Source organism: Hypanus sabinus, unplaced genomic scaffold (assembly GCF_030144855.1).
Source record: "Hypanus sabinus isolate sHypSab1 unplaced genomic scaffold, sHypSab1.hap1 scaffold_385, whole genome shotgun sequence".
Classification (NCBI taxonomy): Eukaryota; Metazoa; Chordata; class Chondrichthyes; order Myliobatiformes; family Dasyatidae; genus Hypanus; species Hypanus sabinus.
Window position 1 is genome coordinate 376,926 of NW_026781275.1, and position 19,602 is coordinate 396,527.

The following is a 19,602-nucleotide window of genomic DNA, read 5'->3' on the forward strand; positions in this document are numbered from 1 at the left end:
GAAACGAGGTTAGTGAACTTGAGGCACAGATCAGTACCAAGGCATATGATTTAGTGGCCATTACAGAAACCCGGTTGCTAGCTGGAGATGACTGGGAATTAAATATCCAAGGGTATCAGGTAATACGGAAAGATAGGCAGGAAGGCAAAGGAGGTGGAGTGGCGCTCTTGATTAAGGATGAGATCAGGGCGATTGTGAGAGACGATATAAGATCTACAGAGCAGAATCTGGGGAGAGATTATGAATAGTAAAGGGAAAAAAAAATCACTGATGGGAGTTGTCTATAAGCCACCTAATAAAAATATTGCAGTGGCAGAGGCGATTAACCAAGGAATAACTGAGGCTTGTAAGAACGGAACGGCAGTTGTCATGGGGGATTTTAACTTCCACATAGATTGGTGAATCAGGTTGGTCAAGGAAGTCTCGGGGAGGACTTCGTAGAAAGTATCCGTGATGGCTTTCCTGAGCAGCATGTTAGTGAACCCACAAGGGAAAATGCCATCTTAGTCCTGTGCAATGAGACGGGTAAGATTAACGATCTTGTAGTCCGGGATCCTCTTGGAAACAGTGATCATAGTATGATTGAATGTCGCAGACAGATGGAGTTAGATCTAAAACTAGTATACTTTGCTTGAACAAGGGAGACTACAATGGGATGAGGGAGGAGTTGCCTGATGTGGATTGGGAGCACAGACTATTTGGTAGGACAGTTCGGGAACAGTGGAATACTTTCAAAGAGATTCTTCACAGGACTCAACAGAAGTATATTCCAGTCAAAAGTAAGGATGGTAAGTGTGGGGAGAGCCAGCCTTGGTGAACTAAGGAAATAAAAGATAGTATCAAATTAAAAGCTCATTGGACAAAGTGGCAAAGAGTAGTGGGAGAGTGGCGGATTGGGAAAACTTTAAAAAGCAACAAAGAACAATTAAACAAGAATTAAGGAAAGGGAAGATAGAGTATGAAAGTAAATTAGCACAAAATATAAAAACAGATGGCAGAAGTTTTTTTTATAAATATATAAAGCGGAAGAGGGCGGCTAAAGTCAACGTAGGTCCCTTGGAAGATGAGAAGGGAAAATTGATTTTGGTTGATAAGGAAATGGCTGAGGCATTGAACGACTATTTTGTGTCAGTCTTCACGGTGGAGGATACGTCTAATATGGCAAAGAATGATGTTATGGACGAAATGGGAGGTGAGGACCTAAAGAGATAGTGATGAGCAAACAAGTGAGCCTGAAGGTAGATTAGTCCCCGGTTCTGATGGGATGCATCCCAGGATGCTGAGAGAATTGGCAGAGGTTATAGTAGATGCGTTGGCAATCATTAACCAAAACTCTCTAGACTCTGGGCAGGTCCCGGTGGACTGGAAGACAACAAATGTCATGCCACTTTTTTAAAAAGGACGTAGGCAAAAGACAGGCCAGTTAGCTTAACATCTGCAGTTGTCAAAATGCTTGAAGCTGTCATTAAGGAAGAAACAGCGAAACATTTAGAAAGGAGTAGTTGCATTAGACAGACGCAGCATGGATTCAGAAAGGGCAGGTCTTGTTTGACAAACTTACTGGAGTTCTTTGAGGACATGATGAGTGCAGTGGATAGAGGGGAACAGGTGGATGTCGCACACTTGGATTTCCAGAAGGCGTTCGATAAGGTGCTGCACAAGAGACTTATAAATAAGGTACAGATGCCTGGAGTCAGAAGAAGTGTATTGGCATGGACAGTAGATGGGTTAACCGATAGAAGGCAGAGAGTTGGTATAAATGGTGTTTCTCCGGTTGGCAGTCGGTGGTGAGTGGGGTGTCGCAGGGGTCGGTGCTGGGCCCGCAGCTGTTCACCATTTACATTGATGATTTGAAGAGGGGACTCAGTGTAACGTAACAAAATTTGCTGATGACACTAAACTGAGTGGAAAAGTAAATTGTACAGAGGACGCGGAGAGTCTGCAGAGGGATATAGAGAGGTTAAGTGAGTGGCCAAGGTCTGGCAGATGGAATGCGAGATCATTCACTTTGGAGGGAGTACTAGAAGAGCAGATTATTATTTAAATGCTGCAAGACTGCAGCATGTTGTTGTGCAGAGGGACTTAGAAATGCTTGTTCATGAATCACAAAAAGTTGGCTTGCAGGTACAACAGGTTATTAAGAAGGCAAACGGAATGTTGGCCGTTGCTAGAGAGATTGAAATTAAGAGCAGGGAGGTCGCGCTGCAACTGTATAGGGTACTGGTGAGGCCGCACCCGGAGTACCGCGTGCAGTTCTGGTCTCCGTACTTGAGGAAGCATAGACTGGCTTTGGAGGCGGTGCAGAGGAGGTTCACCAGGTTGATTCCAGACATGAAGTGGTTAACCTATGAGGAGAGATTGAGTCGTCTGGGACTATACTCTACGGAATTCAGAAGAATGACAGGAGATCTTATAGAAACATTCAAAACTTTGAAGGGGAAAGATAAGATAGCAGCAGCAAAGTTTTTCCCACTGGTAGCTGAGACTAGAACTAGGGGACATAGCCTCAAGATTCAGGGGAGAAGATTTAGGATGGAGATGAGGAGAAACTGTTTTTCCCAGAAAGTTGTGAATCTGTGGATTTCTCTGCCCAGGGAAGTAGTTGAGGCCTCTTCACTAAATATATTTAAGATACAGTTAGATAGATTTTCACATAGTAGGGGAATTAAGGGTTATGGGGAAAAGGCAGGTAGATGGAGATGAGTTTACGGACAGATCAGCCATGATCTTATTGAATGGCGGGGCAGGTTCGATGGGCCAGATGGCCGACTCCTGCTCTTATTTCTTATGTTCTTATGTGAACACTGAACTTGAGAATGGACCTGATGGAGCCTGAGGTGAGGGCCTGTTATTCGGGCTGTGGAGATCGATGGAATGATGATCTGTCCCAATCCCACAGTCTGGTACTTACCACAGTTTCTGTATTTTACACTCTGGGCTCCTCAGAGCCTGAAACACCAGTTTCACTCCTGAATCTCCCAGATTATTATAAGACAGGTCCAGTTCTGTCAGTGAGTGGTTTGTACTGAGAGCGGATGCAAGATCCACAACACCAGCAGCCGAGAGACCGACAGACCGTAGACTGTGGACCAGAGAGAGATGGGTTTCACTAATACCCACAGTAATGTTCAGTGTTTATTAACCCCACAATTACTGATCACACCAATCTCCAGCATCAGACACCAGTGAGTATAAACATCACTGCACCTTCTGAACTGGAAACACTCAAATCTCCCCAGGACAAATGGCAGAACCCCGGGGACACTGTATATTTGTGTTCACCCTCTACATCCCAGCCCCACTCCACAGTACACCACCACTCTGGACCTTGTGCTCGATACTGAATCACAGGGAGGCAGTGTAACCTTCCACACTCCCAGCTTCCCCTCCCCTTGTCCCGTCTCCACAGAAAAACCCGGCACATCCCTGTGTTCCTCATGTTAGTCCCAGAGTGAATCTTCTGGATGGATTGTCATATGACGACACAACTCCCTCTCCATCTGTCCAGACATCCTGTGCTCACAGAACCAACCCTGCAGGGGACTCCACTCACCATCTCTGTTAACTGTACATCCCAACCCAGTCACCCCACCGACACAATGCTGCCTCGGGGAAACACCCACACTGAAAACCGGTTTCACCTCAGCTGGAATATTCTCCAACCCCACACAGAGAGCTGAGGGGTGCAAAGGTTTAGTTCAGTGATAAATTAAACCAGCTCCGGGTCAAAGGTTGGGGAATTAAAGTTACCAAAACACTGAGTCAAGTTTAAGTCCATCAGTCCATTGTTCAACACACAATCTGACCCTGAACATGTTGTGGTCCGGGTCCGTGTCCCCACAGGGAACTGGGTAAAGGCAATTGCCTTCTCCTTCCACACACACAGGCTCCTGTAGAGCTGATTCCACCTCAGACACACACAGTGACCTGAGATGAACAGACTACATTGAAAACACTCTGACCCTTGCAGAGGGGGAGGTGAGTGGCCCTGATGGAGTCCGAGGTGAGAACTTGTTAATCAGGCTGTGCAGCAGCATCGTCAATTGGAGATCGATGGAGTGATGATCATCCCCAATCCCCCATAGACTGGTACTTACCCCAGTTTCTGTATTTTACACTCCGGGTCCCTCAGAGCCTCAGACACCAGTTTCATTCCCCCATCTCCCAGTTTATTGTCACTCAGGTCCAGCTCCACCTCTCTCAGTGAGCGGTTTGTACTGAGAGCAGAGATGAAGTGCTCAAACTCAGATGTGAAACGATCAGCTGTCAACCTGATGGACGGAGAGGAAACAGAAGAGAGAAACAAACAGATTCAGTGTCAGTCTCCACAGGTCACCATCAACGGTTTGAACAGTGACGCAGGGGTTCATCAGAACAGAACTGGGACATTATTGGAACTTTACCCACACAAACATCAACAGACTCACAGTCTGGTACTTACCCCAGTTTCTGTATTTTACACTCCGGGTCCCTCAGAGCCTCAGACAACAGTCTCACTCCCCAATCTCCAGGTTTATTGTACTCCTCACTAAACACAGAGCGAGAAACACTGTTACCAAAGTGGCCCTGAAGTAATTTCAGCAACACACACAAAATGCTGGAGGAACACAGCAGGACAGGTAATTGCCCTCTCTCTGACATAACAGGGATCACACTTCCATCACAGCCGTTTCCACAACAACCTGACAGACACAGGGAGACAGCAACACTGAACCATCAGTGTTTAGGAGACGTTGGTTCCCTGTTCCCAGCTGCAGTTGAACCCACGGAGAACCGGAATGCTTCAACGTTTACATGCCCAACATCAGTATTTATTAACGGGAACACACTAATGAAGATGGTAAAATTATTGTATTGACAACTGCAATTTCAATTAATTTACACTTCACCCTCCGACATTTCTGCTCCTGCCAGTTTATTCCCTCCCTCTCACCAGGGATTTACAGTTCATAACGAGATGGGTAAATGGATCCTGTCCCAATCACATCACTTCTGTAGGGAGCAATTCCACCAGCCCAATACCCCCTCTCCCCACTTCCCTGTACCCGTCACTTATTCTGTCGCACACTCCCATTCTTTTTACCACTAACCTACACCAGTGGGAACTGACAGCCACCAGTTACCCCCTCGACCTGCAGGTGTCTGGAGTGAGGGAGAAAACTGGATCATCTGAGGAAACCCACAGTCACAGGGGGAGCGTGCAAACTCCACACAGACAACAGAGACTGGGATTGAAGTCTGGTCATGGGAGCTGAGAGAAAGCAGCACTAACTCTTGTGACACTGCACCACACTACAGAGAGGGTGCAGGTTCTGTGAATACTCCCACCCTCCAGCCCAGATTCCCCACCACCTCCAACTCCCTGTGATGTCTTCCCGATGTGAACCCCTTTGATCCGAAAACAGAAAACAAACTGATAAACCTGACCCGGTGTCCGGGAGACTGGTCTGGATGCCGGTCCCTCTCACACGATTCAGATCCTCAGACACCTCGATGCTCAGGCTGGCTGTTTCCACATCAATGGTCTCATAAACTGAAGAGAGAAGCAGGGAATGAGAGTGTTCCTTTCTTTATACATGTATCTCTATCTCACACACTCACTTTGCTTCCTATTCTGTCAGTCTCACTCTGTTTCACACACCCGACCTTCCTCCTCGACGTGTGCCTCCTCCCCGTCCCTCCTCTACCTATACCCCTCCCTTCGATTCCCTCCTTTACCTTCTCGTCTCTTTCCTTCCCCTACCTGTGCCTGATGAGAGAGGGAGAGACTGATAGAGTCGGACAGGGACAGAGAGAGTGATAGAGACAGAGACAGCAAGAGAGACAGACACAGAGTTATTGTTGCTTGTCTAAAATAAACGCAGGTTACTGGAATTCCTCATCAGCTCAGACAGTCTGAGTCTCACTCCAGTTGATCGTCATATGCACAAATACCACTACCTACAGGATCCCTATAACTTCAGTCCATGTAACTTCACTTTTATAACAAACCAGAACACAGGAAATGATGCAAACTCTACCTTGCTTCATGGCATCAAACATCCCTCTCAATATTGTGTCCCTGAATTCTCCGATGGTTACGGCACCTTCTGTTACAGACAACGTCTGAGCTTCCTCACTAACCCTGTAAAATCAAACAGTGGGTTATAAAGTCACTGAAACTATTACCTGAGATGTTTTTACCAAACGGTGCAGAGTTTCAGTAAAGGGTCTGTCCTACCTCCTGTCCTGACACAACTCCTCCTGTAATAAATAAAACACAGATCTGAATTGACTGGGACTGAACATCCACGTTCTCACTGCGAGGGACGGCGAATGGATTTTAACGCGAGGTTCAGGGGAACATTACATTTAGGCTGCACAAAGAGATCAATAACTCAGCATGCAGGTTCCAGCAGCTCAATCCCGGGGAAGACCAGAGAGACTCTTGATCTATTAGTTTGGTGACAAGAGCAGGTCTGTTCCAGAACAGACTGTGGGCTTTCACTCAACAACAATCCCTCACCTTCAGAAACGTCGCACTGTCTTCCTCATTCATCCATTCCTGTAACTTGGAGAGTTTCTCCTCTACAGAGGTTAAATTCTCTTCAATCTCCTGAAGATTTTTCTCCATGGTGTTCAGAATCTTCTCCTCCTCTGCCCTGAGATCACTCAGTAGGCGCTGCTCTCTCTCAGCCAGAACCTGGTGTATTTTAGCAAATTCAGATGTGACGTTGGCCTGCAGACTGTGTGACTGTTCCTGTCAAATGAAAGGTGGTGGCTGATGTTACCCGGCAATAAAGAGAATTAACCCACACAGACCCAGAAAACTGGAAACACATCTCACCCTCACTCCAGAAATCTTCTGTTTCTGTCGCTGTTCCAACTCCTGGATGGCAGATTTCTTCCCTGTCAGAGATTCGAACGATGATTTAACTTGACACTGGGATTGGGTTCAAGAACAAAACGTCGGTAAAATAAGAATACCATAAATATTCAGGTGATAAAATCTGTTCGTATTTACCTTGTAAATCTCCGCAGCTTCTTCAATCGGCATGAAGCTGTGAGACCTGTGTTCCCTCGCGTCTCTACAAATCACACAGACCAGTTGCTTGTCCGTGTCACAAAACAGCTTCAGTTCCTCCCGATGTTTCTCACACTGAGATCTCATCTCCGTCTCTTTCCAATTCAGGTTCAATTGTTGAGCTTTTTCAGCCAGACTTGCCAGGGCCCAATTTATCCTGAGATATTTGTCTGAGAACTTTGCTCTACATTCCGGACAGCAGTTTCTCCCTCCCTTTTCCCAACTCTGTGTGATACAGGAGAGGCAGAAGTTGTGTCCACAGTCGAGTGTTACCGGAGTGGTGAAGAAATCAAGGCAGACGGGACAAACTGCCTCCTCCACTAAACTCTGTACGTATTGTCGAGAAGCCATGTTTCCCACCCAACACTTTCTGCTTGAACATTCTTCACCTTCCCATGAGCCGCTGAACTCCTGCAGTGCAGGGATCGTCGGGGGAACAGACGGCAACTGCACCCAGGGAGGGAATATTAAACACGACTGTTGTAGTGCAAGGGCGAGGGGCCTCGGGCAAATAACACACCACAGAGAAGGGAGCAAGAAAACTTTTAACACACCCGAACGAAACAAACAAACATCGCTCGGGACAGTAATGGCGGAAGGGGCGGGGAATCAAAGCGATTGGACCGGGTGGCTTCACTGACATCTCTGTTCGCCAATGGGAGCGGGTTTCGTCCCCGCGGTCCCAAACTTAGATAAAGTTTGTGCCTCCCAATTCAACCTGAAATTAATCGATTCCGTGCTTTTGCGAGCGGCGGGTCACGGCTGAATCAGCCATCAGCTCGCTCCAAGTGTGTGGGGTGGGGACCGGGTTTTCCTGCCCGAATATACTTTTACCCTTCCCACCGGGGTGACAGGACCTGGGGGTTTCACTGGGTGGTACCTGACCCAAGCAGATCCACGCCTGTTATTGGTTGAGACCGTGTGAGTGACGGGGTTGCTGACCAGTTAAGCCTGCACACTCGGTCTGATGTCCTGCCGTTCTTTGTGCCAGAGGTGGGGGTATCAGGGATCAGAGATCGGGTCGGGTCAATGAGGAGATGCAGACTGCATAATCAAGGGGAAACAATTTACATGACAATGCATCAAAACTATTTTCCAATGAATCTCAAACTCAAAATCAATATGTTAAAGGTCGCGGACAACATCTTTTACGTTCTATAAAGGAAAACAGTCTTATTACTGAATCAACTTTTAGAATTGCTCTCAAAAATATTCCAACCTTTCCAAAATTGTTAAATCACATTCCCAATATAATTATAAACCGATGAGTAATTTCCCCCAAATGCCCTTTTCCCACAGAAATGTGGGCATCTCATACCCACATTTCCACATCAAACCAGATACCTGGCGAGTACGAAATCTGTGATTCTCCAATATCAATACCATGAGGAAGCGGAAACAAGACAACAGTAAAACCACCCAGCACATCTCTTTCACACGTCCCAGACGCTAGTCGCCCTGAAGCTTCACTCAAAGTTTCTATCGCCACGCTGGATGAGTCGGAATCATGACGAGAAGTTGACCCGCGCAACACCACAGCATCGACCATCGGATGAAAGGGAGAGAAAACCGAAATCCAACTGCCAAGGGTAAAAAATCCACAGGTGAGAAAGAAACTTACTTTTCCTTTGGTGACCGCAAGGAGATTCCCTGAGGCATTTCTGTCCTCTCCATTTCCCACATCGCTATCGAACCTGGACAAGTGAATCTTAGTGGAACTTCCAGATTCTGTCATGTGCTGTTCAACTCGGACTTCTAATATTTTCCAGCCAAATATTGTCTGGAAAACAACTTCAAACTTAGATCTCAAACAAAGCAGGATTATAATTTACAGAGAACGGCAATGGGGTTGCTCCGTTCCATAACATTCCTCTGTTACCTTCATCAGTAATTAGTTCTGCAAAGGTCAGACCTTCAGAAACTGTCCTGTTTACCCCTGCTGTCAAACATGCCCCCAGCCGGTGTGTACAGACCACGTGAGATCCTCGGTGATGTTTATGTCGAGGAACTTAAAGCTGTTCACCCTCTCAACCCCAGATCCATTGATATCAATAGGGGTTAGCCCGTCTCCATTCCTCCTGTAGTCCACAACCAGCTCCTTTGTTTTCGTGACATTGAGGGAGAGGTTGTTTTCTTGACACCCTGTCAGGGTTATTATTTGAGATTATATATATATATATTTAGTTACTGTGTGGATTCTCTTCCATGTTAACTGCTGAGGCTAACAAAAGGGCTTCTCTGTGGTGTTACAATGAAATGGCTTCTCTGTAAAGTTAATCGGTGATGTAATGGTTCTTTGTAGCTGTAAATGTTTGGGTTATAATTACAGATAATGGAGAGCTAACCAATAAATGACTGTTATGCTATCTTGTATGGGGGGAACCAAGACAGAGTTTGTGGTCTTTTCGGGAAGGCGAGTGAAGAGGACGAATGTGTGCGGGAGTGGTCGGAATCCCAGGACGGCGGATACTGGAATTCGGCAGTTCAGAGGTTGTCGGAGGTCCGGAGGTCGTTGTGGACGGATCCGGAGGCACCAGCTCCAACATATTAATTTTCTTGTGCACAAAACCGATAAATTTACTGAACTTTATTTCATTTGTTTCTACGAACCCAACACCAAGGAATAATTATAAAGTGTGATCATTTAATTGCATATTGTGTCCTGTCTGATATTTCATGTTGTGGGTTTGTACACGATTACACTGTTGACAGGGTCAATGCCAGTTTCCCCTCGACGAACGTGCGTCAATCGGGCCTAGACGTTAAAACTGTAATTTATAGTTTTTAATTACGTACTGCACTGTACTGTTGCAGCGTAACAACAACTTCATGAGATATGCCAGTGATATTACACTATATTCTCATTGACGGTGACTCTGCAACCGGGTATTTAACATCACCACAGGAGGGACACGTACTCGGTTCCAGGTGGGATGTTCGGGTTGAAAGGGGAGGGTGGGAAATGGGAGGGAAATGTTCCGACCCCAGGGGGTGGTGATGTACACACAGTGGGATGTTCAGAAGATCACTCTCAGTCCGGGTCTGGTTCCCTCCAGCGATTTCAGCCGTTTCTCTCCACCTGAACTGAACTGATTCCTCCTCAGTCTGAAACAGATGAATGAATAAAGATTAAACAAACGGATTACACAACAGTGTCAGTAATGGGGACTGACGTTAACGTTTCAACAACACTCACAGACAAATGTCACCCAGGGGTTCACTGATATTTATTCACACCAGATGTCACCACAAACTCTCACTCAAGCCGCACCAGACTTGGGAGGGTCAGTATGAGGTGGTGGAGAGCAGAGGGAGACAGATCGGTCTGTGAGTGTGTTCCAATCCCCTCACTGAGTGTCTTGTACTGAGATCAGAGACGAGATCCTCGATGCCAGAATCTGTGAGTTCAATGCACGCAAGCCTTCAAATGAGAGAAATGAGGAATCAGGAGATTCCCAGAGTTTGTTCATCACACTGACAGATCTCCTGCTGACCACAAACTCCCCATCATCTGCTGTGGGTCCACACCTTTCCACCAGGACACTCCTGGATGTTCAGCAGTGCTATCAGTCTGAACCTCTGTGTCTGGCTGAACTGACAGAAGGGTTCCCTCAACAGCTGAGACCGTATTATCAGGGAAATTAAATTGTTATGGACGTCAGTCTCTCACACACTCAGTAAAACTTGGGAATGACAAGATCTGGGAGCAATAAAACACATTCCCACCCTCACAGCTGAGAACAGTGAGACCCACAGGGTTGCATAAACTCCAGTGAAAAGAGACACTGGCTGTTCCCCCAGTCACTGTCCCTGCCCACAGATCCCACAGGAATCACCAGACTTGTGCCAGCTTTTCCCTGCCACAGATTTCCAGCCTGTGAACTGGGGGGCCTCAGGAAGTGCCCACTGCCCTTTTGGATACCCACGTTCACCTCACCGTGGTGTTACAGGGGGCAACTGGGATCACAGTCAGCAGAGCAGATGAAGGTGCTGCTGTTGTAAGCCAGACACAGAGTCCGGCTGTGGGATGTGTGTGACTGATCACAGGACAGTGAGACAGAACCGCAGTTGTTCCAACAGCAGAACTGCACCAGTGTTTAGTGTCTGTAACTGAAAACACCATCACACAATGTGATACTTACCTCAGTGTCTGTATTTTACACTTCGGGTTCCTCACAGCCTCAAACACCAGTTTCACTCCTGAATCTCCCAGTTTATTATAACCCAGGTCCAGCTCCGTCAGTGAGCAGTTTGTACTGAGAGCAGAGGTGAGATCCTCAACACCAGCAGCTGTGAGACCGACAGACCGTAGACTGTGGATCAGAGAGAGATGAGAAGTTTAATCCCAGGGTTTATTAATCCCACTTTCACCAATACCCACAGTAATGTTCAGTGATTATTAACCCCACAATCACTGATAACACCAATCTCCAGCATCAGACACCAGTGAGTATAAACATCACTGCACCTTCCGAACTGGAAACACTCAAATCTCCCCAGAACAAATGGCAGAACCCCGGGGACATTGTATATTTGTGTTCACCCTCTACATCCCAGCCCCACTCCACAGTACACCACCACTCTGGACCTTGTGCTCGATACTGAATCACAGGGAGGCAGTGTAACCTTCCACACTCACAGCTTCCCCTCCCCTTGTCCCAACTCCAAAGAAAAACCCGGCACATCCCTGTGTTCCTCACATTAGTCCCAGACCAACACTGTCCAGGTCTGTGTTCCCAAACATATCTCTCTGTCGGACTGCTGGTGTCCAACTGGTCAGTAATTTTGTGTTGTGCCCGTATCCCCAAGAGAACCAAAATAAAGGCAATTTAACTCTCCTTCCACAATGAACAACTACAAGATCAAGGAACTGACTGTGGACTTGCGGAAGGGGAAATCAGACAAACTAGCATCAGTCCTCAGTGAGGGGTGAGCAGTGGAAAGGGTGAGTAACAGCAAGTTCCTGGGTGACAACGTCTCAGAGAATCTCTCCTGGCCCAGAACATAGAGGGAACCATGAACGGCTCACACCAGCTTCTCTACATTCCCAGAAGATTAATGAGATTGATTCGTCATCACAGACTGTGACAGACCTCCACAGAGGTACATAGAGAAGCATTCCAACTGGTTGCATCACGGTCTGATTAGAAACTTCAATGTGGAGGAACACAAGACACTACAGACAGTTCCACATCACGTACAACTCTCCCCACCATCGAGGACATTTGCAATCGGCAATGCCTCAGGAAGGTGGCATCTGTCATCAGGAACCCACACCATCTGTCCATGCTGTCATCAGACAGGAGGTACAGGAGCCCGAGAACCCACATCCCAAAGTTCAACAACAGACTATCCACACTACATCGGTTATTGAACTGACCTGAAAGATGCTAATTATATCTACTTCATTTATTTAGAGATACCACATGAAATAGACCTAATCACAGGACATTTGGAAAGACCAGTTCACCTAATATCTTGTATGTCTCTGTACTTGGGAGGAAACTGGAATACAAGGAGGAAACTCAATTACTCACGGAAAAACACACAAACCTTCTCACAGACTTTTCTCCCCGTCTCAGAGTAGATTCTGTCAAATTATTTGTTTACTGTGTAATTAATGTCTGACATGCTTCTAATGATCTGTACTGTTGCTGCACAAAGCTAGTTTTCACAACATTTACACCCTGGTTAGATTTGCCTCTGACAATAAACTTTTTTTTAAAGTTTTTTTTTATTAGTTTTTCAAAACATTTTACAAATTAAAAACCCCAAATCCCAATGAGGAACATTAAAACAGTGCAAAATTAAGCATACAATAACAATATGTTACAAAGGAAGAGAATTTAGCAAAAAAAAAGCACCTAAATTAAAGACAAGTAAGCTGAGTGTCCTCCCCAAGCCCCACAACACAAGAAAAAACAACAGCAACTCCAGACCAACCACAACACAATATAGAGAGAATAAGTCTGGACAGCCAAGCTCCCAGACTGTGAATACACTCAGCAACAGAGGGTAATAATGCCTTCTACCAGAAAAAAAGAAGGAGCTGAAAGCAAGGGACCGAAGAGAAAAAACAACCCTAGTCAAGAGGAAGGTTATGAAAGTACTCGATAAAAGGTCCCCAGACCTTATGGAACTTTAGATCCGAATTGAGAACTGAATAATGAATTTTTTCGAGGTCCAAACTGGCCATGATGTCATTAAGCCATTGAGCATGAGTGGGCAGGGCAACATCTCTCCATCTGAGGAGGATCAAGCATCTAGCCAGGAGAGAGGCAAAGGATAATATTCGGCATTTGGTCGGACCCAGACATAAATCTGTCTCGCCCCAAAAACCGAACAGAGCAATTAAGGGGATTGGTTCTAGGTGCTGATTCAGAATACACGATAACGTAGTGAAGACATCTTTCCAGAATTTCTCCAAGCTAGGACAGAACCAGTACATATGGATGAGAGAGGCCACGCCCCTCTTGCATTTATCACAGAGTGGACTAACGCTAGGGTAGAATCGAGATAGTTTAGATTTAGACATATGGGCTCTATGAACAATCTTAAACTGTAAGAGGCAGTGGCGAGCACAAAGAGAGGTTGAGTTAACCGATTTGAGAACTGAATCCCAGCTCTCCTCAGATAAGGAGATATTTAAATCCTGCTCCCAGGCCATTTTGATTTTATCCATGGGGGTCCATCGTAAGGCTGCTAGTTTATCTCGGATGATTGATATTAAGCCTTTACCTAGTGGATTCATGGAAAGAAATAGGTCCATAGCATTTTTCGCAGGCATTTCAGGGAAGTTAGGAATTAAAGGAGCAATAAAGTGTCGGATTTGGAGATACCTGAAAAAATGAGCATTGGGCAGATTGAACTTAACAGAGAGCTGCTGAAAAGAAGTGAAGCGATTATCAATGAAAAGATCTTCAAAATGTCTATTGCCCTTCCTATACCAAACCTGGAATGCTGAATCGTATGTAGTAGGTAAAAAAAGGTGATTATGAGCAATAGGGCTGGAAACGGAAAACCCCTGGAAACCATAGCATTTCCTGATCTGAGGCCATATACGCAAAGTGTGTCTAACAAGAGGATTAGCTATTGATCTGGGCAGATCTGGGCAGATCAGGGCAGAGCCAAGAAGAGCAGAGATAGATAATTCTTTGGTGGAGCTCAGCTGCATTGCCACCCAGTTAGGGCACTCGGGTTGGCCATGGAAGAAAGACCAGAAGGTAGTACAATGTATATTAGCTGCCCAATAATATAAACGAAAGTTAGGTAAAGCCATGCCACCCTCTTTTTTAGATTTTTGGAGATGGATTTTATTAATTCTAGAGTGCTTATTCTGCCACAGATATGACAAAATAATAGAGTCTAAGGAATCAAAAAAAGATTTAGGAATAAAAATTGGGATAGATTGAAATAGGTATAAAAATTTGGGGAGAACATACATTTTAACAACATTAATACGACCTACCAAAGACATAGATAGAGGTGACCATTGTACCAGACTCTGTTTTATAGCATATGAAAGATTGGCAAAGTTTTCACGAAAGAGATCTTTAAACTTCCTTGTGACTGTAATTCCAAGATAAGTAAATTGATTGTGGACTTCTTTAAAAGGGAGATCATGAAATGTTAGTTCTTGTGCTTCTTTATTAATTGGGAGAAGTTCACTCTTATGTAAATTAAGTTTATAGCCAGAGAACTGGCTAAACTGGTCAAGAAGTGAAAACATTGGAGGTAAGGATGTAGACGGATTTGAGAGAAAGAGTAATAAGTCATCAGCAAAGAGAGAAACTTTATGCTCAACACCCCCTCTCCAAATCCCAGTCAATTCAGGGCAGTTTCGAAATGCTATCGCCAGAGGTTCCATAGCCAAATCAAAGAGAAAGGGACTTAAGGGGCATCCCTGGCGGGTGCCACGTTTGAGATTAAATACTTGGGATTTCTGAAAATTGGTTAAAACAGAAGCAGTAGGACACAGGTACAGCAATTGGATCCAAGAGATGAAACTTTGGCCAAGGTCAAATTTTTCTAAAACTGCAAAAAGGTAGTTCCACTCTATACGATCAAATGCTTTCTCCGCATCGAGGGAAATAACACATTCGGGAATCCCAGTTGGAGGTGAGTATAAGATATTAAATAAACGCCGAATGTTAAAAAAAGGGAAACGGTTTTTAATAAAGCCTGTTTGGTCATCAGAGATAATGGAGGGCATGACGGTTTCTAATCTATGAGCCAGAACTTTAGCTAAGATCTTTACATCAACGTTGAGCAGAGAGATTGGCAAATATGAGGAACACTCTGTTGGGTCTTTGCCCTTTTTTAAAAGAAGAATAATAGATGCCTCACTGAAAGAGGGTGGCAGTTTGCCGTAATTAAACGAGTCAGATAATACTGAAAGTAACTGAGGAGAAAGAAGAGAAGAGAATGATTTATAAAATTCTACAGGGAACCCATGAGGTCCAGGAGATTTCCCTGAGGACAATGCAGAAATTGCAGTAGATATTTCTTCTAATGACATAGGCACATTGAGTTTGGCTTTGAAGTCAGATGAAAGTGAGGGGATATTCAGATTCTGTAAAAATTGATCAACAGAGATATTGCCATTCAGAGATTCAGAGGAATAAAGCCGAGAATAAAAATTTTTAAATGCATCATTAATTTCTAAATGATCCGATGTAAAGTCTCCGTTCTCCTTCTGGATCTTTGTAATATGTTGTTTGGCTTTGGAATGCCTCAGCGGATTGGCTAGGAATTTACCAGACTTATCCCCATGAATGTAAAAGGGACTCTTACTTTCGAGAAGTTGGCGTTCGACAGGTTGAGTGGACAGAAGGTTAAATTTAGTTTGGAGTTCAACACGCTTCTTGTATAATTCAGGGTTTTTAGTTTGGGCATATATTTGATCCAATTCTTTAATCTGGTTAATGAGGTCTAATCGATCTGCACAGGATCTTCTGTTGAGATTTGCTGTGTAAGAGATTATTTGCCCCCTCAGATATGCTTTCATGGCATCCCAGACAATCTGGGATGGCACTTCAGGTGATGTATTGGTGTTAAAATAAAAGGTTATCTGATCCTTAATAAATTTTTAAAAATCGTCATCCGCTAGTAAAGTTGAATCAAACCGCCAGTGTTTATTCCTCTGAGGGAGACCAGGCAAATTCAGAGAGAGAGTAATTGGGGCATGGTCAGAGATCAGTATACTCTGATAGTCACAAGAGTGGGCAAATGGAATAAGTTGGTTATCGAGTAAGAAATGATCAATTCTAGTGAAGTTATGGTGAACATGTGAGAAAAAAGAATAATCTCTCTCCGTAGGATGGAGGAAACGCCATATATCAGAGATACCATAATTAGAGAGAAACGATTGGATAGCTAAGGCAGATTTAGTAGGTGGTCTAGTAACAGAGGACGATCGATCCAAATTGGGATCTAACCAACAATTAAAGTCACCACCCAGTATAAGAGAGTATGAGTTTAAGTCTGGTAGTGAGGAAGAAAACCGTTCAAAAAAATTAACATCCTAAAAGTTGGGGGCATACAGGTTTGCTAGTGCAACTTTAGTGTTATATAGTTTGCCAGAAACAATAATAAAACGGCCATTTGTATCAGATATTTTATTATGGAGTTCAAAAGGAATATTTGAGTTAATAAGAATGGAGACACCCCTAGCTTTAGCGGTAAAGGATGAATGAAAATGCTGACCTGCCCACCTTGACAAAAGCCGGGAGTTATCAGAACAACAAATATGAGTTTCTTGAAGGAAAGCAGTGTCAGCTTTGAGATGTTTGATATGTGAGAATACCTTCCTCCTTTTAACAGGGTGATTCAATCCCTTTACGTTCCAGCTCACGAATTTAAGTGCACTAGCCATTATCGATTACTAATGCATAAAAGGCAGAAGGCATATAAAAAGTCAAGCAGTACAATAGCAGTCTGGGAGCAGAGATGTAAACATAGATTTGTAAAATCAAAACATATACATGTCCTGAGCAATAAAGAGATATAATATATACAGTGAGTAATGTTGGAACTAGAAAACCCACCCCACCCAAACAACCCAAAACCAGATGGCTACCAAAACAAGTAGCTAGCTCTACCAAAAAAATTAACCCAAATACAACTTCCAGATCTGTGTCATTAACAGCAGTTCCGTGTAAATGCTATAATAAATAGTAACTAGTTTATGCACTAAAAAACATAACTACAGATTAGAACACCTTCTGCAGGAATATAAAACTTAATACAGAGAAAATCGGAAGAGGACCAAACCTAACCTGCCAGCGAAAAAATTATAGAAGAATAAAATAAGAGAAAGGAAAAAAAAGGGATAAAAAAAAGGACAGGAAGGGGAAAATTATAAATTCAAGACGAGTATTTATCAACCACTTACAGAGAAGAGAGAAAAAAATTCAGAAATTAGAAAAAAGGGGGTGAAGAAAAGAAAAAAGTATAATAAAATAAATAAATATAAAAAGAAGGAAAAATAGATCGGCAATTAAACTGTGAACCAACAAACAGGAAGGCCTTCACTGAAGACTTCAAACCTCCAAAACAAGTTAAAGTCAGTTGTAGAACTCTGTAGATAAAGTTGTACAACAATAAAAGATAGATTACACACACACCAAATCCAGGGAGAGATTGTCAACAGCCCTTAGAGTTTCGATGAATAATGTCTGAATGATTCAAGTAAAGTCTGAGTCCAGAAAAAGTAATTTTACTACGAGAAGTACTGATCCACCATTTTAGGAGGTCTGATCGGGTTCCGAAGATGACTGGATAGCCGGAAGACTTGCCACAAATGCTTCAGCTTCCTTGGCTGACTTAAACCATTTGTATTTTCCAGTGTTAAGCTTGATTCGTAGATCAGCAGGGGAACGAAGAGAGGGTTTGAAACCACGATCAAAAAGCACTTTCATTGCGCCTTTAAACTCAGCGCGCATCTTTAAGGTCTGGGGTGCAAAATCTTCCACAAAGCGAATGGTTGTATCCTGGAAAAGAAAAGAACCTCTGCGATGTGCCTCTACGATCAGACGGTGTTTTACCTGGTATTGATGGAAGCACAAGATTACCGGTCGCGGGCGGTTGCCCAGAATTCCGGGGGTATGTAGACCCGGTGTGCCCGTTCGAGCTCAGGCGGGTTCGGGAGCAAATCTTTCCCGAATATCTCACAGCGAAACTCGGCGAAAAACTTCACTGTTGATCCCTGTTCGGTGGCCTCTGGCAATCCAAGTATTCTAAGATTGCAGCTTCTGCTGCGATTTTCGAGATCCACCGTTTTGAAAAGGAGTTTGTTACACTTTTCCTCCAAGCTGGAACAGGGAGTCTCCCAAGTATCGAACACGACTTTCTAAATCTTCAGAAGTCGAATCGATGCGAGATAAGTGTTGGGCATGTTTGTCCACCTTGTCGTTGATCTGATCAAGCTTGTCCTCCAACTGTTTGAAAGCGGTTTTGAATTCCTTTAAAATTTCGTCTCGGAGCTGACCGAGCGCAGCCAGGGTCTCGTCTGAGAGAGCCGGAGCTTCCTTTCTCCCAGATTTAGAACTCTTGCTAGACTTTGTAAGTTAGATGTTCACAGGCAAGTAAGAGGTACCGAAAAAGTTCCCGACTACGGTTTAAAAAATGGAGACATTTAGTGCAAAGATAGCGACAGTAACGGAACAAAAGTTCGGAGCAGCTAAGCAATCGCCATCTTACCGGAAGTCCTGACAATAAACTTTAACACTGAAGTTGTGAGTGGACCCGATGGAGCCCGAGGTGAGGACCTGTTACTCAGTCTGTGGAGATCGATGGAGTGAAGATCTGTCCCAATGTCTCACAGTCTGGTACTTACCACAGTTTCTGTATTTTACACTCTGGGTTCCTCAGAGCCTCAGACACCAGTTTCACTCCTGAATCTCCCAGTTCATTATTAGCCAGGTCCAGCTCCGTCAGTGAGCGGTTTGTACTGAGAGCGGAGGTGAGATCCACAACACCAGCAGCTGTGAGACCGACAGAACCTAGACTGTGGATCAGAGAGAGATGAGAAGTTTAATCCCAGGGTTTATTAATCCCACTTTCACCAGTACCCACAGTAATGTTCAGTGTTTATTAACCCCACAATTACTGATAACACCAATCTCCAGCATCAGACACCAGTGAGTATAAACATCACTGCACCTTCCGAACTGGAAACACTCAAATCTCCCCAGAACAAATGGCAAAACCCCGGGGACACTGTATATTTGTGTTCACCCTCTACATCCCAGCCCCACTCCACAGTACACCACCACTCTGGACCTTGTGCTCTATACTGAATCACAGGGAGGCAGTGTAACCTTCCACACTCCCAGCTTACCCTCCCCTTGTCCCGTCTCCACAGAAAACCCCGGCAAATCTCCGTGTTCCTCACATTAGTCCCAGACCAACATTGTCCAGGTCTGTGTTCCCAAACATATCTCTCTGTCGGACTGCTGGTGTCCAACTGGTCAGTAATTTTGTGTTGTGCCCGTATCCCCAATAGAACCAGAATAAAGGCAATTTAACTCTCCTTCCAC

The 19,602-nt window shown here is 44.5% G+C and overlaps 2 protein-coding genes and 1 long non-coding RNA gene across 9 annotated transcripts in view; 1 reads left to right on the top strand and 2 right to left on the bottom strand.

Moving 5' to 3' along the window:
- The window catches only part of LOC132388708 (ribonuclease inhibitor-like), a 29,364-nt gene extending 22,882 nt beyond the window's left edge, over positions 1-6,482 (bottom strand). The window contains exons 1-6 of the mRNA XM_059961086.1: positions 6,221-6,482; positions 6,021-6,124; positions 5,428-5,533; positions 4,442-4,528; positions 4,098-4,271; positions 2,912-3,082 (exon numbers count right to left, since the gene is read on the bottom strand). Coding sequence (XP_059817069.1) covers positions 2,912-3,082; positions 4,098-4,271; positions 4,442-4,528; positions 5,428-5,533; positions 6,021-6,124; positions 6,221-6,288 — 710 coding nt within the window. The 5' untranslated portion in view covers positions 6,289-6,482. The remainder of the gene's footprint in view (positions 1-2,911; positions 3,083-4,097; positions 4,272-4,441; positions 4,529-5,427; positions 5,534-6,020; positions 6,125-6,220) is intronic.
- Positions 6,483-8,565: 2,083 nt separating this feature from the next.
- LOC132388709 (uncharacterized) lies at positions 8,566-9,716 on the top strand. Its single transcript, XR_009510318.1, has 2 exons — positions 8,566-8,667; positions 9,393-9,716. It is a non-coding gene; the product is annotated as an uncharacterized LOC132388709 (long non-coding RNA).
- Positions 9,717-9,855: 139 nt separating this feature from the next.
- LOC132388707 (ribonuclease inhibitor-like) overlaps positions 9,856-19,602 on the bottom strand; it is a 39,721-nt gene continuing 29,974 nt past the window's right edge. For 5 of the 7 annotated variants that reach the window (XM_059961082.1, XM_059961078.1, XM_059961080.1 and 2 more), the window contains 3 exons: positions 18,900-19,070; positions 11,206-11,376; positions 9,856-10,168 (listed from right to left, as the gene is read on the bottom strand). In XM_059961082.1, the coding sequence (XP_059817065.1) occupies positions 10,081-10,168; positions 11,206-11,376; positions 18,900-19,070 (430 nt within the window). In that variant the 3' untranslated portion in view covers positions 9,856-10,080. The remainder of the gene's footprint in view (positions 10,169-11,205; positions 11,377-18,899; positions 19,071-19,602) is intronic. The other 2 variants (XM_059961083.1, XM_059961081.1) reach the window with 1 other exon arrangement.